Source organism: Canis lupus, chromosome 1 (genome assembly GCF_011100685.1).
Source record: "Canis lupus familiaris isolate Mischka breed German Shepherd chromosome 1, alternate assembly UU_Cfam_GSD_1.0, whole genome shotgun sequence".
Classification (NCBI taxonomy): domain Eukaryota; kingdom Metazoa; phylum Chordata; class Mammalia; order Carnivora; family Canidae; genus Canis; species Canis lupus.
In genome coordinates, this window is record NC_049222.1 from 29,550,763 (window position 1) to 29,575,235 (window position 24,473).

Here is a 24,473-nt window from a genome sequence, read left to right on the forward strand (position 1 = left end):
AAAATTATTAAATGTGTTTTATACTGCGTTCAGATTATATCAATCTTCTTATTTCTGCTTCTACATAGAAGCATAGTAAATATATATCCTAGATCAAACACAAACACCCTAGCTAAGATGCAGAAACATTTTGCATTGTGCCAAAATATACATATAATAAAATTTAACATTTTGACCATTTTTAAGTGTATAGTGTCATTAAGTATATTCCTACTATTGTGCAACTATCACCACACCACTATCCATCTCTAGAACTTTTTATCTTCCCAAACTGAAACTCTACAGTCACTAAACTCTAATTCCCCACTGTCTCCTCCCCTCAGCCCCCTGACGACCACCATTTCTACTTTCTGTCTCTATACATTTGACTACTCTGGATAACTCATATAAATGGAATCTTATATTATTTGTCCTTTTTTGGCTGGCTTATTTCACTTGGCATAATGTCTTCAAAAGTTTATCCTTAATGTTGTAGCATGTATCAGAATTTTCTTCCTATTTAAGGCTCAATAGCATTCCATTATATCGATATACCATACCACATTTTGTTGAACCAATCATCTGTCAATAAATACAGGATTGTTTCCACCTTTTGGTTTCTGTGAATAAAACTGCTATGTCTAAAAAAAAAACTGCTATGCACATGGGTGTACAAATATCTATTTGAGTCCCTGTTTTCACTTCTTTTGGGTATATACCCAGAGTTGGAATTTCTGGATCAAATGGTAATTCTGTGTTTTAAGTTTTTAAGGAACTGCTATCCTGTTTCCACATTGACTGAACCATTTTACATTCCTACAAGATTCTAAGACTTTTAGCAGCAAAATATAACTAAAATAAGGGACAAAATGATATAAAATGAGTGAGGTAAATAATTAGCCCACAATTCTTGACTCTCAGAGCTTGAAAGACCCTTAAAGTACATCAGTCTAAATATCCATCATATATTGGAAGACAATGCTTGAAGTATTTAAGTAATAATTAATAATTAATAATATAATATAATAATATATATAATAATATAATATAATAATAATATATAATATAATTTACCCTCTAGCAAACATTGATTAAAGGCTTACTATCTGCCTACCACAATGCTGGAATTTTTCCCCATAACTACCACATGCAGCCTTAAACATAGCAACCTATCCATTCAACTAGGATAATGATTCACCTGGAGGGAAAGATCATGTATTTCTATTATTTTACTTTTTATCTATCACCATGGAAAAGATTAACTAGTTTCAAAATGATGTGAGTTGGTATTTCAATTTGAGTCTTTATGAGTTCACCATAGCAGTTATAAAAACAAAAATTAAGGGCACCTGGGTGGCTCAGTGTTGCATGTCTGCCTTCGACTCTGGGCATGATCCTGGGGTCCTGATATCGAGTTCCTGCATTGGGCTCCTCTCAGGGAGCCTGCTTCTCCCTCTGCCTGTGTCTCTGCCTCTCTCTGTGTCTCTCATGAATAAATAAAATCCTGAAAAATAAAATAAAATAAAAATAAAAATAAATTTTTAAATATATAATTGTAGATTCTTAGCCATGCCCACCTACAATATCTTAGTTAAGTGTTCTCCCACAGCATTGGCCAAATTTAGATGTTATACAACTCTGAAGTTTAATCAAGTTTAGATGAAAACCATGTCTCAGTTGAGAAAAAACAAGTACCCCCAAATGATGATGAGGGCAGGTAGTAGACCAACATAATATAACAAGAAAGGGAGTCCTTTCTAAGTGCTGCTAATGCCATAATTGCCCTAAGACTTCTACTCAAAGTCACGATGAGGAAATATTAAGTCCTACAAATGGAAGGAAATCCTGTGATTTGTGACACTATGCTAGGTGAAACAAACCAGACACAGAAAGACAAATACCACATGATCTAGCAGAATCTAAAATAGCTGAACAAGAGTTCAGTTCAGCTTTTTTTTTTTTTAATGGTGAAGTCATTTTTATTTCAGTACTTGACAAAATACCCCATAAAATTCAAAAATTCTACCATTATACAAAAATAGGTCTCGGGCAGCCCCAGTGGCACAGCAGTTTAGTGCCGCCTGCAGCCTAGGGCGTGATCCTGGAGACCCTGGATCGAGTCCCACGTCAGGCTCTCTGCATGGAGCCTGCTTCTCCCTCTGCCTGTGTCTCTGCCTCTCATTCTCTCTGTGTCTCTATGAATAAATAAATAAATAATCTTTAAAAGAAAAATAAACAAAAATAGGTCTCTACAAGTGATAGTATCTGTCTTCATCACCAGTAGCAAATATATTGGGGCAGAAACATGTAATTCAGTAGCCCTGTAAGAAAAGTGCTGGACACCTCAAGCTACACATTCAGCAGTATCATAATGTGCAAAAGTTTAATCTTTTAACCCATTCGATAAATACACAAGAAATACACAAGAAACAGAGTAGGGGCACCTGGGTGGCATAGTGGTTGAGCAACTGCCTTTGGCTCAGATCATGATCCCAGGGTCCTAGGATTGCATCTCGCATCAGGCTCCTCTCAGGGAACCTGCTTCTTCCTCTGCCTGTGCCTCTCTCTCTCTCTGTCTCTCATGAATAAATAAATAAAATCTTAAAAAAAAAAAAGAAGCAGAGTAGAATGGTGGTTATCAGGGGTTGAGGTGGGGAAAATGAGGGAATATTGATCAAATGATACAAACTTTCAATTATGCAAGATGAATAAATTCTGGGGATCTAATGTACAGCATGATGATTGATAGTTAACAATACTGTACTGTATACTTGAAATTGGCTAAAAGGATAGATTCTAAGTGGTCTCACCACACACACACACACACACACACACACACATGCACACACAAAACTTCCAAAGGTAACTATATAAGGTGATGGGTATGTATTTATCATTTCACCATATATACATAAATGAAAGCATGTTTGAATGTATACAATTTCTGTTTATCAGTTTTACCCCCAATAAAGCTGAAGAAAAGGGAGACCCCTGGGTGGCTCAGTGGTTTAGCGTCTGCCTTCAGCCCAGGGCGTGATCCTGGAGTCCCAGGATCAAGTCCTACATCAGGCTCCCTTCATGGAGCCTGCTTCTCCCTCTGCCTGTGTCTCTGCCTCTCTCTCTCTCTCTCTCTGTCTGTCATGAATAAATAAATAAATAAAATCTTAAAAATAAAAAAGAAAAGACTCATGCATGATAAAGTGTGAATGATGGACATCAACTCTCTGCCTTAGTCCTCTTGGTAGTGTAGAACCTTAAAGATCAACCTGTTTAAAACCGATAAACTTTTTCAAAGACTTTCTTCCATGAATTCAGAAATGCCATGATTTCATAAGTAGTCAATCAGAAATTAGTGTCAACACCGGAGAACCAATTCCTAATCATATAATTGGTAACAACCTTGCATCCCTATAATTTCATCCTAAAAACAATGAAAATTAGAATATTAGGCTGTCCTCAACTGCAGAATTATAAATGTACAATTTTGTCTGGCTTTGGAAAGATTTGGAATAGTTTATCTAACCTTGTTATAGTTTTCAAACCCTCCTAGCTAGAAATGATTGATATAATGGAAACTCCCATTTTACATAGGAGGAAACAAAACTCTAGAGAAAGTATAGAACTAAGAAGTAAAGGGAGATTAAAATTGAGATTAAAATTGAGTATTCTTTGTTGTATAGCCTACTTGCATTTAAGAGAAGAATCCTCAAGTAATCCTGTAAAAAAATTCACAGGGAATAAATTTCTAATACTGGAATTTCAGGCAGTCCTTAAGTCAACCTCCAACAACACTTCTAACAAACTTGGACTTCACTTGAGGAGTGCAGGTGTGGGGAGGGACATGGTCAAAGAGAAGGGGAGAAATAGGAGAAGATAAGAAATATTTTATGTTTCATATTCTGCTTCCCCAATTCAACTCAAGTTGTCAGCATTTATGGAAGATTTATTATGTATTACGCATTCTTTAAGATGCTGGAGACAAAGCAAATTAGACTTGGATTTTACTTCAAGATGCCCCAAATCCAGTATTGGAATGTGGTTTATTTATTTACATATTTACTCATTTATATTCTAGAAAATCTCACTGGTGGGATGAAATATTTTACAACTTTATAGTCTTGTATTGCAAGGTAAGGAGTGGCTGATATCTCAGAGCCTCTCAGATTTTTTCTGTGGTCAGGATCACCATAAACCATTTACCCCAGCTGGAACCAGCCTCTGTCCTTCCCAGAGAGACCACACTATTTTTAGTGTAGACTGGAAAAATCTTCCTGTGCCACTCTTTGCCAAGGTTCCAGCTGCTTTTTATTTGCTAATCTCTGTTTAGCATTGCAAAAACTCCAGAATTTTCTCAGCTTACCCCTTGCAGTATTACAAAAAATACAGTGAGAGTTTAGGTTTGTATTACATGGCATTCACTCAACAATAATATTTCTTGGATGCCTATTTCAGGACCCTGGGATATACCAGTGAACATAACAGGCAAAGATTCCTGCCCTCATGAATCATATACTCCAATTAGTAGATGTAATAAAAATCCAAAATTACTGAGGCTTGAAAAAGATATACATTTTTCTCTTATGTAAAATAAGTCCAGATTTAGTTGGTCCAGGACTTCCTTGGTGGCTCCATTGTCACCCAGGATCAAAACTCCTTCACTATTTCTCCTTTCTCATCCCCACCTCATAGCTTCCATCTTCATGGCCACCTCATGATTAGAAAATGGCTGTTGTAATCCAGTCGTCAAATCCATATTCCAGGCAGCAGGAAGGAGGGGAATGCCTACTCAGCTGTTTTAAAATAGTTTTCCTAGGGACGCCTGGGTGGCTCAGTGGCTGAGTGTCTGCCTTTGGTTCAGGGTGTGATCCTAGGATCTGGGAGCCACCCAATCATAGGTATTTTGTTATGGCAGCCTGAATTGACTAATACACTGCTGAAGAAATGTCCTCTTTGTCAGGACAACTGGAAAACGTGCTATTGCTTTGTTATAATATATGCCTGTCTTCAATCAAAAGTGTTTCTAAGACCAAAAAAAACAAAACAAAACAAAACAAAAACAAAAGAGAGAGAGACAGAGAGATGGACAGTACAAATTTAGAAACCTTTCAAGAAATTAATGATTACCCTAGCAGTGAAATAAACTGCAGTGACAGTAACCAAATTTAATCACCTTCATTTTACAAATTAGAAAACTGAGACCAAAAGAAAGGAAGTCAGTCTTCCCAACTGAGCCAGAACTGAGTTTAATCACATGCTCAGAGCTTTTCCCACTATGCCTGCTGCTTCAGAGCCACAGGTCTGGTCCCCTCCTGGGGCTGCAGGGCATGGGGAAGAGGAGAGGGGACAGCTGACTGCACTCTCACGCCCTGCCAATACCTCTAAGAGGCCAAGGATTTATGGACACACACTATCTTCCCTGAACCCAAAATAGGACCCCTCAGAGGAGGGCTTTTTTTTTTCCCTCTCTCTTATTTAGGAGATCAGTGGAGACCTTTTTTTAATTTCAATTGTAAATACATGAAGATTATTTTGAGAGTCAGGAATAGTACACTTTATTCAATAATTTTACTCATAACCTGCACTTCTTAAACAATTGCCTAGCTGTGATAATCAGCACTCTAAAAATTTACAGATGGGCAGAAGTTTAATATTTAAAATTAGGGCTATAGATATGATTTTTAATAACCATTTGCAATAACCTCAAAAGTACTACATATATATAATTCCCCAAGTGATGCTGTAAAATTTCTCCTTATAAATCTATCTATCCACACACATTATATTGAAGATTAAGGTATCTGTGACAAAAATTGTTGCCTATCCAATATCCATTTTTCCCTTCTTCCCTGCCAATAAAACCCCTACATTAATGGTTGCGTATATGTGCCCAGCTTTAAAGCTATAGTCTCTAGCCTCCTTTGTCCAAGTGGACAGAATTGAATAAGGATTCTAGGAAAGCTATTTTATTTTATTTTTTTCTTAAAGATTTTTTTTTTTAATTCATGATAGACAGAGAGAGAGAGAGAGAGAGAGAGAGAGAGAGAGGCAGGGACACAGGCAGAGGGAGAAGCAGGCTCCACGCTGGAAGCCCGACCTGGGACTCAATCCCGGGACTCCAGGACCGCGGCCTGGGCCAAAGGCAGGCGTCAAACCACTGAGCCACCCAGAGATCCCCCCTTTTTCTTAAAGATCTTATTTAATCATTCATGAGAGACACAAAAAGAGAGAGAGGCAGAGACACAGGCAGAGAGAGAAGCAGGCTCCCTACAAGGAGTCCGATGTAGGACTTAGTCCCAGATTCCCAGATCCTGGGATTGTGCCCTGAGCCGAAGGCAGAGGCTCAACCACTGACCCAACCAGGTGTTCCTTATTTTAGGCATTTAATCAATTTTTTCCCCCAATTAACCAAGAGAGAAAGAAATCTAAACTTTACTGAGTGCTTACTCTGTGCCTGGCATAATACTAGGCCCTTTGCATAATTTGCTCAGTAAATCCTCACAACAGCCCTAAAGACTGTTATTATATCCACTTTTAGAGAAGGAAATGAAAGTAAAGTAAGTTGCCCACAGTTGTACTCACAGTTGGTAACGAAGCCTGGATTTCAATCCTGATCTACTTAGTCCCAAAGCCTGTTCTCAGCAATATTATTTTGGGTAAAGTTGAATATATGTAAATTCAAGTAGATTAAGAATCCTCTGTCTTGTTAAAAAGCATGGGACAGAACCACATGTGGTATGGAATGATCTCGGAGATACATTGTGGGGATTTTTAATTGATAATTGTATATGGTATAAAATTAAAAGGTAAAAAAATCATATGGTGACTAGTAAGTCTTGTCTCTTGGTAGCTTCATTTTTTTTTTTTTCCAATGGGAGCTACTATTACCAGTCTCCCTGTATTTCCTTCTAGAGAGATTCTATGAATTTACAAGCAGGACATATACACACATAAATGTATTTTGAAAACACAAATGGTGTCATATTCTAAGCATTGTTCTGCATTTTTTTCCCCCAGTAAACAATATATTCTCTCTAAGGAGGGGAACTGAAAAATTAAAGGGTCTGGAGTGAGATGGAGATCTACTTCTTCTTCTTGTTTTTTTTTTTTTTTTTTTTAAGATTTTATTTATTCATAAGAAATACAGAGAGAGAGAGAGGCAGAGACACAGGCAGAGGGAGAAGCAGAAGCAGGCTCCATGCAAGGAGCCTGATGTGGGACTTGATCCCAGCCAGATTCAGGTATCATGCCCCGAGCCTGCCCTGAGGCAGACGCTCAACTGCTGAGCCACCCAGGCGTCCCAGAGATGTACTTCTCACTGCACACTCTGAATCTTTTTTTTTTAACCATGTGCGTGTGTTAATTTTTTTTAAATTATAAAGCATACATGCAAGAAAACTTCTACATATTCTTAATCTTTGAATGAAGATCTTATAAATAAGTGGTAAGATTTTAAAGAAAACCAATCTGAGGTCATTTTACTTTCCTTTTTGTGGCACCATTAACTTTCTTCTTGAGGAGTGTGATTTTCAGCAATATTTACTCTCTGAATTCAGCTTTGGATTGTGATGCTACCTACATTCATTACTAAAAGCAAATGTTACTCTTGTCAGTGAAGTATAGAATCTAGGTTTTGGGATAAAGCCTGGCCACCCCCTGGTGGTCTTAGTTTAAATAAAAATAACCTTCAACTATAAACATTTTTCTATATAGCAAGTCTTGGAGTCCTGATATTAAGAGATAAACAGAATCAGACTCCATCATACTTATTTTATAGTTGAGAAAATAAAGTTCTAAAAAAGTAAAGCAATGTCCCTCAAAACACAGCAGTGACATTGAATTTGCTGCTTTTTCCATAAAAAAGCCTTAATAATAATTACCTAATAAATATCTTATTCACTGAATTTGTCACAAAAAGGATATGCTCTGTATCACCCCCATTAGAGGAAAAAGTTAGAAAAGCAATTAACAATTCTTACAAACTATATTAGGTGCAAGCTCCTTTCAAATTTGGAAGTTAAATCTTAGACATGAGTTAACATTTCTGGAAGAAGTTGACCTAAAGGGGAAATTTGAAAGAGGACAGAGAGTTGGCTTGTGGGATAAGAAGGTAAAGATTTTTCCTGCGTAGGGGGCAGCATTAAAGAACACCCAGAAAAGTCAGTGGGTGTAGGGAACAAAAGAATCTTTCAGAAGAAATCTGTAGGCAATCCATGTTAGTGAGATGGGGGAGGGGAGATTTCATTTTCCTTTTTAACTTCTTGAAAGTTTTCTCTTTGAAGAGTGGTAGAGAATAAAACTAAATTCTAAAACTTTTCAATTTACTTAAGAACATTAACTGCTCTTAAGGTTTGTGTTTAATGTACTAGACTTTTTAAAAATTAAGACGAATTTTTTTTAAGAGCCGTTTTAGGTTTGCAGACAAATTGAGGGAAAGTTGCAGAGATTTTCCCATACATCCCCTGTGCTCACCCATGCATAGCCTCCCCCATTTTCAGCATCCCCTATTAGAGTAGTATATTACACTTTACCATGTTATCAATTGGTTACAATTGATAAACCTACATTGACACATCATAATCACCAAAAGTTCATAGCTTACATTAGGATTTACTCTTGGCATTGTACATTCTATGGTTTAGACAAATGTATAAATAACATGTGTCCATCCATTATTATGGTATCATACAGAATATTTTCACTGCCCTAAAAATCCTCTGTGCTCTCCCTATTCATTTCTCCCAACTCCCACCAGCTACCCAGACCCCCCCCCCGCCCCCCCCCCCCGCCCCCCCGCGAATCATGCAACCCGGAGACAATCACTGGTCTTTTTACTGTCTCCATAATTTTGCCTTTTCCAGAAATGTCCTATAGTTGAAAGCATACAGTACATAGCCTTTTCAGGTTGGCTCCTGTCACTTGGTAATATGCATTTAAGTTTCCTCCATGTCTTGTTTCATGGCTTGATAACTCACTTTTTTTTTTAGCACTGAATTATTTTTCATTGTTTGGAGGTACTACAGTTTATTTATCTATTCATCTCCTGAAGGACAACTTGCTTCCGCGTTCTGGCAGTTATTAATAAAGCTGCTATAAACATCCATGTGCAAGGTTTTGTGTGAACATAACTTTTCAACTCCTATGGGCAAATACCAAGAAGCAGAATTCCTACATCCTATGGTGAAGATATGTTTGGTTTTGTAAGAACTCACCAAACTGTCTTCTAAAGTGGCTGTGCCATTTGCATTCCCACTGGCAATGAATAAGAGTTCCTGCTATTCCGTATATTTTCACCAGCATTTGGTGGTGTTGGTGTTCTAGATTTTGGCCATTTTCATAGGTGTGTAGTAGTACCCTAGTTCTCCTAAACAATTCTCTGTCATGTGGCTTCTAGATCCCTCACTGTTCTGCTGGCCCTTCTTAGGAAGCTCTGTTTATGGGGAACCTGAGACTCAGAGATTAATTATTTGCTGAAAATCTTATAGTCAACATCATCAGAGCTGAAATTTCTAGTCATCGCTATTTATAATGAATTGACTCACAGTGTAGTGACTTCTTTTTAACTGTGAATAATACTGTATTACAGACTACAAGAATGAAAGAAGAGAAACAAAGAAAGAAAAGAAAAAGAGAGAGAACTATACAATAGCAAGTGCAAAGACCCTGGGGCTGGAGACTGGGGTGTTTGAGGAACAGGAAAACAAAGAAACAAAGAAAAAAAGAAAAGAAAATAAAAAAATACTGTACTATAGAACATCAAGGATCTTAGGGACTCTGAGAAGAATGCCAGACAACTTCTAAGATTTCATCTTTTTGCCTTTTTGACCAAAGGGGTTGAACATGTTTGAAGGAAACCAGTATTATTTTTATTCCTTAGTTAATGAAAATGAAATGATAGAATTTTTTAGGGTGGAGGGGCAGAGACAGAGGGAGAGAGATTATCTCAAGCAGGCTCCATGCCCAGCATGTGAGCCCTACGTAGCTTGGTCTCACCATCCTGAGATCATACCTGAGCTGAAATCAAGAGTCAGACACTTAACTTACTGAACCACCCAGGGGCCTCTGAAATGACAGCTTTTGAAGAATATGCTCTTTCAGAGCTAAGAAATCCAAGGCACATAATGGGCATACTAGAATTTTAATGTCTGATGCTCAGATTTAAGATGATCATAGACATTCCCTGTATATTTGGCAAATTGTTTCTCTGTCCAAATTTTTATTTGTTAAGAATAAAGAGGGATGCCTGGGTGGCTCAGTGGTACCTTTGGCTCAGGGCGTGATTCTGGAATCGGGTCCCAAGTCCCACATAGGGCTCCCTGCAGGGAGCCTGCTTCTCCTTCTGCCTAGTCTCTGCTTCTCTCTCCGTGTCTCTCATGAATAAGTAAGTAAATAAATCTTAAAAGAAAAAAAAAAGGAATATATTGGGCAGCCCGGGTGGCTCAGCGGTTTAGTGCCGCTTTCAGCCCAGGGCATGATCCTGTGAACCCAGGATCGAGTCCCACGTGGGGCTCCCTGCATGGAGCCTGCTTCTCTCTCTGCCTGTGTCTCTGTCTCTGTCTCTGTCTCTCTCAAGAATAAGTGAATAAAATCTTAAAAAAAAGAATATACAAACAAAATATATAATCCAGAGAAATCGCTTGGTCTGTACTCTATGTTTGTCCAAAAGTGAAATGTATGCACTGGTCGAGATTTACGCTTACTATAAATAGTAGTATTTATGAATTGCTGAGTAAACCTACCAAGAATCCTGGAAACGACTGATCCTGCTTTGACTGATTTCTCTCTGAGGTCAGTTCTAGGTTGCTGTAGTCAGTCTTTATGCTGCTTAGTCATGATGGGAATTATAGTTGACCTGGATTTCCCCATTGACATTTCCACTTGATTAGCTCTGAAATATAAAGTGTGTGAGTTGTTTCATTCTAGACTTAAGTAGCAGGAAACTTCTGCTTTTCTTCCCAAACACACTCCTTCAAATTTATACAAATCAGAAGTCCCAGTAGAATCACAAAACAGATGTTTATGGCATATGATTCACTGACAGGAACTCTACAGGCACCAGTATAGGAATTTTTCACAGGTTCCCAGGTACTACTTAACAAATTAGAGCCATTTCCTACTAACTCAAACTAATTGGGCAAGAACAGTCTAAATTGGTAAAATCTTTAGTCCTATATTTAAGAAAATCTTTCAATTGTAATAAATTTAAACTTGGAGAAATATTACAAGAGTAATACATAAAACATAAAATTCCTATATATGTTTTACCCAGATTCTTAAATTCTTAACATTTTTACCATATTTGTTTTATCATTCTATTCATGCATGTCCATATTCCTTACTTTTTCTGAACCATTTAAAGGATTACCCTTTCATAATTCCCTTTATCTCTTGTTACTTCCTAAGTATTTCCTAAAAATAGGGGCATTTTCTCACATAACCATAGTCATCAAATTTGGGACACTTAAATTGATACAATAATTTTAAAAAAATATTTTATTTATTCATGAAAGACCTGGAGAGAGGCAGAGACATAGGCGGAGGGAGAAGCAGGTTCCCTGCAAGAAGCTGGATGTGGTACTCAATCTCAGGACCCCAGGATCATGATCTGAGACCATGCTCAACCACTGAGCCACTCAGGTGCCCTGATATGATCATTTTTATCTAATCAACCATTCATATGTTTTCAATTATCCCAATAAGGTGTATATGACAGCAACTCTCTGCCTTAGTCTACTTGGGCTTGGTAAACTCCTGTTGCAGACCCTTAAAGATCAATTCACATAAAACCTATATGAACCTTTTCAAATTTTTACCTTTATGAGCCCCAGAAATGCTATGATTTCAAAAGCAATCAGAAATTAATATCAAGACCAGACTGGGTGTTACATGCAACTGATGATTTATTGAACACTACATCTGAAACTGATGATGTAGTATAATTGAATTTAAATTAAAAAAAAAAAAAACACCAGAGAACAAATGTAAGCATCTTGCGTCCATATAATTTCAGCATAAAAACAAACCAAAAAAGTTAGTTTTAGGCTGGCCTCTGCTGTGGATTAATAAACGGCTTGGCTTTTGAAATATTTAGCATACTTTTTTTTTTTTAATTTTTTTTTTAATTCATTTATGATAGTCACAGAGAGAGAGAGAGGCAGAGACACAGGCAGAGGGAGAAGCAGGCTCCATGCACCGGGAGCCCGACGTGGGATTCGATCCCGGGTCTCCAGGATCGCGCCCTGGGCCAAAGGCAGGCGCCAAACCGCTGCGCCACCCAGGGATCCCAAATATTTAGCATACTTTATCCCACTCTGTTACAGTCTTCAAGACCTCCTAGCTAGAAATGATTGATGTAGCCAAAACTCTTCTACTGTACAAAACTCTAGAGAAAGTATGAAACTGAGAAGTAAACTGCAAATTAAGATAAAAATCCAGCATTCTCAGTGTTTTGTCGGGTGGCCTACTTGCATTTAAAAGAGGAATCTTCAAATAATCAATTAAAAAACTCACAGGGAATAAATTTCTAGTCCTGGAATTTCAGGCAGTCTTTAACAAGCCAAACATCAGATCAGCGATTGATGGGGGGGCAGGGGTAAGGGGCAAGTTTGATTAGGAAAGAGCTCAAGGGAACTTTTCTGGGATGATACAAATGTTCCATGCCTTGATGGGGTGGGGGGGGGGTGTCAGTTCCATGGTCTATGCACTTGTCAAAACTGATTGAACTGTACACTTCAGATCTGCTATAAATAAGCCTTTAGTAATGTGGTGGTAAGGTGTGGGGGCAGGAGAAGCATTCTCTATTCCTATGATTAGGTCTTGGTCTTTTAGTGAACCTTGCTTGTACATCTGGAGTGTGAACTTCCCAAGCGTTCCTTAGTTGTTGTTGTTGTTTTTCCCCATTAAGTTAGGACAGAATGTCTGGAATGGGCTGGAGTTGGCTATTTCCCTTCCTTCAGGTCACTTAGGCTCTGGTTAACTAGTTTTCCCTGAGGACAGGCCTTGTTAAGAACACAGTGATCTGACATATTCCAAAATCCTTTACCACCAGAAACAGGAGCGGATTTTTCTCTGATGTTTACTGTGGGAAACTGGTTGGTCTCATGGAGGTAACTCTAGCAATATTTTGGGTCCCCCCTACCCATGACTGGGTCTCCTTGGATATTTTATTTTATTTATTTTTTTTAAAGATTTTATTTATTTATTCATGATAGTCACACAGAGAGAGACAGAGAGGCAGAGACACAGGCAGAGGGAGAAGCAGGCTCCATGCAGGGAGCACGACGTGGGATTCGATCCCGGGTCTCCAGGATCGCGCCCTGGGCCAAAGGCAGGCGCCAAACCGCTGCACCACCCAGGGATCCCTCCTTGGAGATTTTAATCTCTCAGACCTCTCCACACTGAGCATCCAGTAATTTATGAATTCTAGTTTGTGTTTTCCTACAAAGGAGACTACCATTAGTCTCCAATGCTGAATCTTGGCTCTGGTAAGCTACGACTTGCTGCATTCACCTGTCTCTCCAATCTTTTTTTTTTGTTTTAAATTTTTATTTATTTATGATAGTCACAGAGAGAGAGAGAGAGAGAGAGAGAGAGAGAGAGAGAGAGAGAGGCAGAGACACAGGCAGAGGGAGAAGCAGGCTCCCTGCGCTGGGAACCCTATGTGGGATTCGATCCCAGGTCTCCAGGATCGTGCCCTGGGCCAAAGGCAGGCGCTAAACCGCTGAGCCACCCAGGGATCCCTGTCTCTCCAATCTGAAAGGCAGAGGTTTGCTATGGGTCTTCCCCTCAGAGATCCAAGAGCAGTTGTTCATGTTCAGCTTTTTACTTGTTGTTAGGACAGAGTAGTGACTTCCAATCTCCTTACATACAAAATCAGAAATCAGAAGTTCAGGCTTCTTTTTTTAAAGAAAAAATTTTAATTTTAAATTTAAAAAAATATTTTATTTATTCATGAGAAATATATAGAGAGAGGCAGAGACATTGGCAGCCTGCAGGGAGCCCGATGTGGATTCCATCCAAGGACCCTGGGATCATGACTTGAGCCAAAGGCAGATGCTCAACCACTGAGCCACCCAGGTGCCCCAAAAGAAAACTTTTTATTTTAAATTATTACAAATTTACAGAAAGGTTGGAAAAATAATTCAAAGTAATCCTGTATAAGCTTCATGCAGATTCCTAAATATGAACATTTTATCATCTTTGCTTTATCTAGCCATTTGCTTAAGTACCCACTCTTCTAATTATTAAGTGCTCAAAATATAGTATATACTTCCTAAAAACAAGAACACAGCCTTACATAAACACAATGCAGTGACTTATCACTAAATCAAGAATTTAGTATCGGTATAAAACTATTAACTAATCCACAACTCTTTACACAATTTCTACCAATTGTCCTCTAATGTTCTTTACAGCAAAAGAGAAACATCTCTCTAGTCCAGGATCTAACTCAGGATCATATATTGCTTTAGTTGCAATATCTCCATAGTGTGCTTTAATGGGAAACGATTCTTCAGTCTTTCTTTGTCTTTCATTACTTCAATATTTTTGAAGAGCACAGGCCAGTTATTTTGTAGGATGTCACTCAGTTTGTTTCCTCATCATCTGCATTCCTCAGGTTATGCAATTCGGGCAGAAACGGCACAGAAGGGACATTGTGTTCTTCCCACTGCATTGTGTCAGGAGGCACAGGCTGTGGATTTGTGTTTTGGATGCTGAACCACTTGGCCAAGGTGGTGTTTGCTAGGTGTCTTCACTGTAAAGTTACCAAATTTCCTTTTTTCACTAATAAGAATCTAATGGGGAGACTTTTTGAGATGTAAATATCCTGTTTCTCTTTATACTTCCTCCTACTAGTCTCAATATCCATTGATGATTCTTGCCTAAAACAATTATTACTCTGGTGATGGCCAAATAATTACTTGTGATTTCATCTACCTTTATTAATGGGAATTCTATTGTAAAGAAACACTGCCTCTTCTCCCATTATTCATATCAGTGTGATTTCTTAGATTCTTATTTTATTCAGTAGGTTATAATATGTAACTAGCAATATATTAACTGCCCCACATATGCCCAGGAAAAGCCCCCTCTGAAAGGTTCCTGTGTTGTGTCCACAGTCTTTCTAACCTTCTCATGTACTTCCTTTCTGGCAGAGAAAGGTATTACAGGCCCCACCATTATGTTAACATGTTAAATTAAAACTTTTCTTAAGCTTATAGGTATTTATTTAATTCCAACTAGTGTTGAAGATTTCATTGTACTTGAAATACTAAATAAGATGGTCATACTTGGTGATTTTTACCCATACCTTTTCATGGCTACCCGTAGAGAGAAAGTTTGGGGACTGGCTTAGTCATTTTCTTTTTGTTTGCAGGTGCAGACACTCAAGGCTTACTAGCTGACTAGCTGTCTGGGTTGTTGGTCTTTCTTTGTTACTGTGAGTTTAAAAGACGTGAGGACTCCCGCTCTGTTTATTTGGTTGGGATGATGTAGTTTAAATCGGAATTTAAATTGTCTGTGTCTGATAAAGCAGCCTCCATGTTGACACTGATTCAGAGCTCACAAGCCACCTCGTGCCACTTCCAAAAACACAGCATATGGGAGATGAGAGTGAAGTGACATCAACCATCTTGGGACCTTAGGTTCACACAGTGCAAAGAACATGAAAACAATGAAACATATGTACTAGAGGATATGTGAGGTGTGCAAACCCTCCCAATTTGAGCTGTATTCTTGAACTGATTAATAGGATCCATCTGTGTCTCCTCTATCCTTCCCTAACTCCTCTTTTTTTTTTTTGCCAAGTCTTACATATGAGTGTTTTTCCCCCAAGGTCTTTGGCCCTTCTCGCTTTTCATAGAACTCTCCTGAGTGAGAACAATGCTTTCTACAACTTACATATTTTCTACCTGCACATAAGCACTCTTGCCTTAGTCTCTGAGGGAATGTCCAATAGCCCATGAGAAATTCACATTCAACATGTTAAAACTGGAGCTCATTTTCTTTCGAAACTGTTACTCCTCCCATGGTCCTAATTTCAGCATAGAGTCCTTGTATCCACCCAGGCACCTAAGTCAGAAATGTGGGAATCATCTTGACTCCTTCCTGTTCCTTACATATCATTTATTACGTTATTGCCTTAAAATCTTATGTATTTTTCACTCCCATTACCATAATCTTTGCTTGAACAAATGCTAGACTGGCTTTTAACTCCCCATTAGCCTCGCATCTGAGCACTAGTGACTATACAATATACTTTGTGGGAATTTTTTTTTTTTAAGATTTATTTATTCATGAGACACATATACACACACACACACACACACACACACACACACAGAGGCAGAGACACAGGCAGAGACACAGGCAGAGGGAGAAGCAAGCTCCCCGCATGGAACCCGATGTGAGACTCGAGCCCGGGTCTCCAGGGTCACGTCCTGAGCCGAAGGCAGGCGCCCAACCGCGGAGCCACCCAGGCGTCCCAGTGGGCATTTTTAAAAAAAGCTAATTGCTTATGATATCTTTTTTGCCATGCTTCACTCCCGCCTGATTTAATACTACTTCAGGTTACCCCGGACAACACAGCACTCAATTGCCTTCTGGCTCGCTGCTCAGTGTGAGTTGCTGTAGCTTGTCTTACTATGTAATCATCAGAAACACTTCCTGCTGCCAGCTTCCCAAGATCTCAATGGATTAATATAAAACAAAAAAAATCCCTCCGGGAAGGCTAATACGCAAAGACAGGAGTTGTCTGTAAGCAACATGTAACCGTAGAATCACTGCCGTGCTCAGCCTAATTCAGGATAGGTGGCGCAAACCACTTTGTTTTGCCCCAAACAAAAATGGACTCCTTCGGAGTCAAGGCCCTTTCCTTTGCGAGCCAATCGAAGTCTAGCATTCAGGGCCCGGGTGGCCTCACTTCCGCCTCGTCTTCCTGGGTTTCTAACTTGCCGAGGGGGACGGTCGGCTTCCGACTCGGAAAGGCTTGTGGCGGCGCCTGGGCGGCGAGGCCCGGAGGCAGCGGGCGGGATGAACGGGGCGCGCGGCGGAGCGGTGCGGACGCTGCGGGTCCCGGGCCGCCACGGCTACGCGGCCGAGTTCTCCCCGTACCTGCCGGGCCGGCTGGCGTGCGCCGCAGCCCAGCACTACGGCATCGCGGGTGAGGCCGCGCCGCCGGGGCGGGGGCGGGGGCGGGTTCCGGTCGAGCCCCAGCTTCCCCCCGCGGTCAGAAAGCACTTCCGACAGCAGCCAGTGCCGCGGATGGCCAGCGGGGGCAGCCGAGGCTCGCGCCGGTTCCCGCCGCCTCTCTTGTCCCGCGTGGGGAGCGGGTCTGGAGACCGAGTCCGTGGCTCCTTACCGTGGGAAGCAGCACGTGGGCGGTGCCCGCAGCCTGGCGTCCTGCCTTATTCCTCAGTCGGCCGACTCCACCGCCCCGACCTTTTACCCCTGCCCCCGCCCCGGGCACGCGGGGCGCACCTGTAGGGCGCGGGCTTCGCGGCTGTGCCCGCTGCTGCCAGGACTTGGAAGGCGACGGCCTGCAGGGTCACCCCCAGCACCTGCCAGTGGGTCCCCCGTCTCCACGGTCGCCATCCGGGCCGTGCGTCTCCTGAGCCGACGCTCGGAGCCTCCCCACACTGGCCGTCAAGACACTGATCAAGTTCTGACCCTTCCTTTTGCTGTCTCAGGAAAAAGCAGACTAATTGCAAGTAGTTGGACCTTCAAGTTCACGGTCTCTTTTCAAGGGCTAGACTGAAAGGCAGGGTTCCGTTCTTAAATTTTCTGCTTTTAATGTGTATCCCTATATTTTCATGCTGAAGCTATGTGAAGTAAGTCTTTGTAGAATGTCAGCTTTTGATAGTCGTTGTTTGGTCCTACAGATGAAAAAAAAAAGTGATTTCTAAGACTCGGGGCGAGAAATACTTGCATTTTACCGCTTAGCTCTTAGCGCTTGCACTTGCACATTCAGATTTACAATACTTGTCCACTAATGAGGTTGAAACTCATGAATGAGTTTGATATTTTAAATTAAATCCTTTGTAAAAACTTACAAGGAATTGGTATTAAAAAAAAAACAACAACAGTCATCTTTAAATAGACTTTTTCGTACCTCAGTCCACATAACAGAACTTTTAAGATACGCTTGTCCTTTAGTAAAATAATTCATTTTTGGCACTGTAATGTAGTAGGGGGAGTAGTTTCTGGGGTCTGTAGATCAGAGGTTTCTCACTTGTGAATAGGGATGATGACACCTATTTGGGAGGCTTATGTGCCTGGCACCCTACCTGGCCACAGAATATGAATTCAAATATCTCTCTCCTGTCTTGGTGCTGTGTCTGGATCCCAAATATAGGTGAGATAATATTTCATGGTTGAGGCGCAATATAGAAAGACAGAAATGGAGAGCATAATCTGGTCATGTTGTAAACATGGTCTCAAGAACTTTAGGGAGAAATTGGTGGTAGTAAAATTAGGTATTCAGTGTTCCATCCCCTTTGACCTTAGATGCTCCCCTCGCAAGTTCAACAGCATAACCCTGATTTTTTTTTTTTTTTTCCTTAGGCTGTGGGACCCTTCTCATATTGGATCAAAATGAATCTGGGCTTAGACTTTTTAGAAGGTAAGGTTGTTCTAATGATTAAACTTACATGTGTATTCTTTGTTGCTATTAAAGCCTTAATACAGATTTTCAATCTTGATGAGTAAAAGATTTTTGAATTTTAAATTTGCAGGAGAAAAGAAACAAGCATTTGCTTGGCATAGAACATACTTTTGCCAATAAGTTGTGACTATGTAACTTCTAATTTTTTTTCTCTCGGTGTCCATTTATAAGATACAAAACTTAAACATAAAAAATATAAACTAGTTAGTATATTATGGGACATTTCTAACTTTGCTGTCTTCTTTACATAGTTTAGTTTTACTCATTCAGGAGCTCATTATCCATTTTGTGAGCTACCTAGCACTTGTCCTTTCTTCTTTCTATGACTCTCTTGACTGTTGGACTTATTAACACCTCTGTCAGGGTTAGTCAATGTCAGAGAAAGGAAGGGAAATCTGTCAGAAGATAATTACCTGCTCACAGCTTAGGTGAAAGTTTTATGTGGAAAGTTGAAACCACTGGCCTAAATTACTATTGTCCTGTGGACCACAGAACCCAGACAGCACCCAGATGTGGCATCATGTCCTTATGGAAATAGTGCCAAATTTCTAGATAGGAGACCTAATTTTAATCTAGGTCTGCAGTTTTCTGGCATATGCATGACCTGGGGTGTTCTTGTCACCTCTCTGAAAGCATTTCTGCATCTGTCAGGTGCTTGCTCTACTTACTTTCATAGTCGTGACGACTGTGTGAGATAATGTGTGTTAAAATATGTGATAAAGTTGAAGAAAAGCTGTAAAATTATGATCGTTATTTTGTCCTCAGCTGCCTGTGTACCTAGATTTTCTGTTTCACTTTTCCTGCTGTAGCTTTGACTGGAACGATGGTTTGTTTGACGTGACCTGGAGTGAGAACAATGAACATATCTTGGTCACTTGTAGTGGCGATGGCTCGCTGCAGCTCTGGGACACTGCCAAAGCCACAGGGCCACTGCAAGTCTACAAGGAACACACTCAGGAGGTAGGAAGGCAGTCTCCCCAGACCGGTTGTTTTTCTTTGGATGAAATCCATTTGGGGCTGGCAACATGGAGACCAGAAGTTTAAGGTTTGGTATTTCCTTACATGTTAGATGTCATTTATTATTTGATTATTCAAACATAAAGTACATCTTGGCCCAAGGAACTAGGAAAGAAGAAAAGGTCAGGCTTCTCATTAGTTAGTAAGAACGCCTCCAGTGGTAAGTATGCTGTGGCACCATTTCCTCCAGAGAAGCCCATCACTTTCTTCTCACTGTAGGCTATGCCTGCCTGCCCTACAGCTGTCGGAAGACATAGGTAGACAGACTTTTCAGAGACATCACAAGATTGCCTTTAGGGCTTCGGTAAGATTCCTAAGGATTTTCAGAATATCTTGGAGCAAGAGCATCAAATACTGATTATGAGACAGAACTTACTGAAGAAATTTGATATCTGAAGCTGGATCATGTGTCTAGGTTCTGTGTGTGTGTGTGTGTGTGTGTGTGTGTGTGTATGGGTAGCATATAGGTTGAAAATAGGCATAGAAAATAGGTTGGTTTTCGATCTTATAAAAATACATATATATTTGTAATGAACGTGATGGTAAAGAATCCCTCTTGGTGTTTTACCTTAAATGTTTAAAAATTTTCCTCAAGGTAGCAGTAGATGTTTCAAATGAAAACTTGCACATTTACTTTCAAACTAGTGTATACCACAGCATCTGGCCCATAAAGGCCTCCAATGAATGCTGATTAGATGCTAGAATATTAGTCTTTTGTGATAAAAAAAATTAGTTTTGTGAGCATTCCAGAAATCATCTTATAGCTATAGCAATTAAAATTTCTAAGACTGTCATTGAAAATAATGGAAAATTGTAGTTCTTCTATTTAATTGTGAAACCTCTTTGACTAAATGTGTTTATAAATGATCATGTTTTCATAGAATCACTGAAGACAACTTTGGTAAAGGAGAAACTTTAGTTTCCGGATGTTCAATACAAGAGTTCTCACAGAGAACTGAAAATGTCTGAAATTTGGACATTTTTGTGGTACCTTCATGATTTTTGCTTTTTTCTAATACTACTTAATTAACTTAGGGTTTTTTTTTTTTTTTTTTGCGCTTTAATATTTTTCTCTCAAGAGTTTTTTTTCCCCTTAAATCTTTAGTGCTTTGGATTGTTTATCTCATAAATTCTAGGACTATAACCAATAGGTTGTAAAATAATATATCTAGTTATGTTAAATGGCATATATTGATTATATTTTTAAAATGACCCTTACATTATTATTTCACTTATCCTAAAACAGTCGTATTTAGGAAGCCGTGGAATTTATGGCTAATTTAGTATGTACGTTTATTAATTTTCAATGTATGTTAAAAGAAATATGCAATGAATGAAATAAAATGTGTGTACAGTTAAAGTCATCTCTTGTACAACTAGTGACGTGTGTACTACTCTCTGGGAAATATTGTTCTAGAATGTTCCTGATGATGGTCACTTGGCCTTTACTTTATCTCAGTGAAAGTGGATTTCACTATCTCACGAGATAACTTACTTGACTTTTAGATTGCTCTAATGGTTAGAAAATTGCTATTTTTTTAAAGATTTTTATTTATTTATTCATGAGAGACACAGAGAGGGAGAGAGGGGCAGAGACACAGGCAGAGGGAGAAGCAGGCTTCATGCAGGGAGCCCAACGTGGGACTCAGTCCCGGGTCTCCAGGATCAGGCCCTGGGCTGAAGGTGGCACTAAACCACTGAGCCACCTGGGCTGCCCAGAAAATTGCTATCTTAAGCCCAAATCTACCTTCTATCAACCAACTGTTGTTTCTATCAACAACTATTGTTTCTAATGCCTTTCTCTGCAGGGATAAGACTAAGTCCAGTCCCTCTTTCCCAGGAGAACCCTTGAAAATAGTCACCATGCCCCCATTTTGGTCTTCTTCTTCTGGACTATGCATTTGTAATTCCTTTAGGCTGTCTTCAGATTATATGGTCTCTGTATCTTTTACCCTCTTGGTAAATTCCTTCACATACTCCTCTTTTTCATGGTTGCTTTTAACATTGCATACATTATTTATTCTAGAAATATGATGATCAGTGCTGAGCTTTTTAAGATTTTGCCACAGTAAACGAAGCCTCTGGTTCTAATAACGTTACCTAACATGGCTGGCTGTAGATTTTTCCTTAGCCATGTCATAGTATTGGGTTACTTTGAGTCCACTGATAAGGTACTTGATCTCTGTTATTTGAACTGCAGTGAAACCAGATTTATATCATTCTGTAATTATGTAACTGGATTTTTTTGAGCTGAAGACATCTTTGTGGGTTTTTTCCTTTCAGGCTGCTTTTCTAGGTTGTTCTTCCTTTAATTCTTTTCAAATGCAATTTTTGATAAGCACTTGTATCAGGACGACTTGGCTATTAGTGTTAATAGAGAACACAACTAAAAATAGATTTGATAATCGTCTTATTATCTCACACAACAAAGTATTGGAGGTGGAACAGGTGCTGGCTTGGTTATTAAGGGCTTGACAATGCCATCAAAAACCCAATTTCTCTTTGCCTTTCCACTCTGTTATCCTTAGTGGGTGTTCTTCTTCTTCTTAAGCTGCTTATAGTTCCAAGTATCATCTTATCACCTTTGAAGGTCTAAGGGCAAAAAAAGTGAATGTTCCTGTCTTGGGACTTCTTTTGAGGAAAAGCTTCCTCAAAGCTCTACAGCAGACATCTCTTCAAATCTCTGTAACTAGAAGAGTATCATATACCTAGTCTTAACAGTGTCACTTGTGGGAAAACAAGCCACTATTCCTGCCTTCACCTAAACAAAACTCAGCCCTGGGATGAGGAAAGGACAGAGTTTTTCCCTTAAAAATTAGGGACAAAATTAGGGTTCTGTGAGCAAGGAAGAAAGGGGGATTGGCTCTTGGAGCACCAACCATCCCCATCTGCTACAGCATACTTCTTCTCTTTTTCACAGTCCTTAGTAAAAATCAAAGTATGTCAAGCAAGGTGATGAATAGAGAATTGTAGGATATTCATAAAGGCCATCCTTTGAGAGAATGTGAAGAGAAAGAATTTCTGATGATTGACTTAAGGCTCAGTATTATAATACAAAATATTTGGCATTAAAAAAATTATTTATTCATGAGAGACATCGAGAGAGAGAGAGACAGAGATAGACAAACACAGGCAGAGGGAGAAGCAGGCTCCATGCAGGGAGTTGATGTGGGAATCGATCGTGGGTCTCCAGGATCATGCCCTGGGCCGAAGGCAGGCAGTAAACTGCTGAGCCACCCAGGGATCCCTATTTGGCATTTTTTCATTGAAGAAAATACAGCATATATTCAAAGGATGTCTCATACCAAATACTCAGAAACACTTAAAAGGACTTAAGATCAGACAAGAGAGTTTTGAAGAGCTAATAAATATTTGTTAAATAAATTACTAAGTGAACATAGCTGATTTTCCTTTTTTTTTTTTTTTCTACCAGCATTTTCAAGAATACCAAACAATAGATTGTTTTCTCCTGTGGGTAATAGTATAGACTAAGGATGAATAGCCTGGTTTCAATCAACTTTGAGTTGAGTCATGGCTCTGTAACTTACCTGCTGTGGGACCTTGGCTAGTTCCTTGTTTCTCCTAAAACTTAGTTTCTTCATTTGCAAACTGAGGATAATAGTCTGTGTCAGAGGGTTGTTGTAAGTCCTTAAAACAGAGCCGACACTAAGTATAAATATGAGCTATTATTATATCTTATTGTACTAGGGTTAGAAAGACATAGAACAAGTTAGGAATCCTCCACTTAAGCTATTTCACTGCTTGATAACTGAGAAATGTCCTAACAATCAATTTTCAGACAATCAGATGAGTAGGTGCTGAAGTGAAAAGGAGAAATCCAAGACCCAGATATATTTTAGGCCTGAGAATTAAAGGGCTTGGTGAAATGGAAAGAAAGAAAAACATGGACATTATCTGTGTGCATAGCTTCTAAACTTAGCATCAAAGCAAGAATCCGATTTTCCTATCCATTGTTAACCTGGTGTCTGCAGAGGCCATTCTGTCTTTTGAACTCCATTAAATGCCTGTAGTTTAGCCTGCTGCTGAATGTATAATAGGAATGGAAGAATAGGAAAATTTTAAAAAGATCCAGCAAGGAGACTAGAGGGTGAACTGAGAATTTTGTTTCTGTACCTCATGACTTACAACATGGTGTTGTAAGTAGGTGGCTCCTACTTTATTTATTTTTTTTTTATTTTTTAAAATAATTTATTTATTCATGAGAGAGAGAGAGACAGACAGACAGACAGACACAGGCAGAGGGAGAAGCAGGCTCCATGCAGGAAGCCTGACATGGGACTCGATCCCAGGTCTCCAGGATCACGCCCTGGGCTGAAGTCGGTGCTAAACCACTGAGCCACCGGGCTGCTCTCCTACTTTAGATCTAGTAGGAAATATATGTAGGAGAATGGTATAATCTTAATTGATAATTTTAAATCATGTGAAACTAGAAATTCTTTTTAGTTTAGCTACAATCTGATATCAAATGAAGTTATCCTATGAGATTATTGGCAGAGCTATTTAAATATATCTAGAATTTACATTTTATGTGGGACAGGGAGGAATAATATATATACGTGTATATATATATATACGTTTATATGTGTGTGTATATATAGTTATTTCTGTGTATATTTCAAGAAGTAACAATGGAAAAATAATACAAAATAATAATAATACAAATAAAATAATAATACAAAAGCTAATAAAAATTGTTACCCTTAAAGGCATCAGGAAGAAATCAGGGGAGAAGGGACAAGATGGACAATTTCTCCAATATAATTTGTATTACAATTACTTTTGACCTTGGAACAGTTGA

At 39.3% G+C, this 24,473-nt stretch overlaps 1 protein-coding gene and 1 long non-coding RNA gene across 4 annotated transcripts in view; one reads left to right on the plus strand and one right to left on the minus strand.

The window, feature by feature from the left end:
• Nucleotides 1-1,430: 1,430 nt before the first annotated feature.
• On the minus strand, nucleotides 1,431-17,618 carry LOC119870737. Its single transcript, XR_005353570.1, has 3 exons — nucleotides 17,336-17,618; nucleotides 10,716-10,864; nucleotides 1,431-1,483 (listed from the first exon to the last, which is right to left on the minus strand). It is a non-coding gene; the product is annotated as an uncharacterized LOC119870737 (long non-coding RNA).
• Nucleotides 16,940-24,473, plus strand: part of PEX7 (peroxisomal biogenesis factor 7) — an 86,069-nt gene continuing 78,535 nt past the window's right edge. For 2 of the 3 annotated variants that reach the window (XM_038526125.1, XM_038526124.1), the window contains exons 1-3: nucleotides 16,940-17,137; nucleotides 18,538-18,595; nucleotides 19,447-19,597. In XM_038526125.1, the coding sequence (XP_038382053.1) occupies nucleotides 17,008-17,137; nucleotides 18,538-18,595; nucleotides 19,447-19,597 (339 nt within the window). In that variant the 5' untranslated portion in view covers nucleotides 16,940-17,007. Of the gene's footprint in view, nucleotides 17,138-18,027; nucleotides 18,329-18,537; nucleotides 18,596-19,446; nucleotides 19,598-24,473 lie in introns of those variants that run through there. The other variant, XM_038526126.1, reaches the window with a different exon arrangement.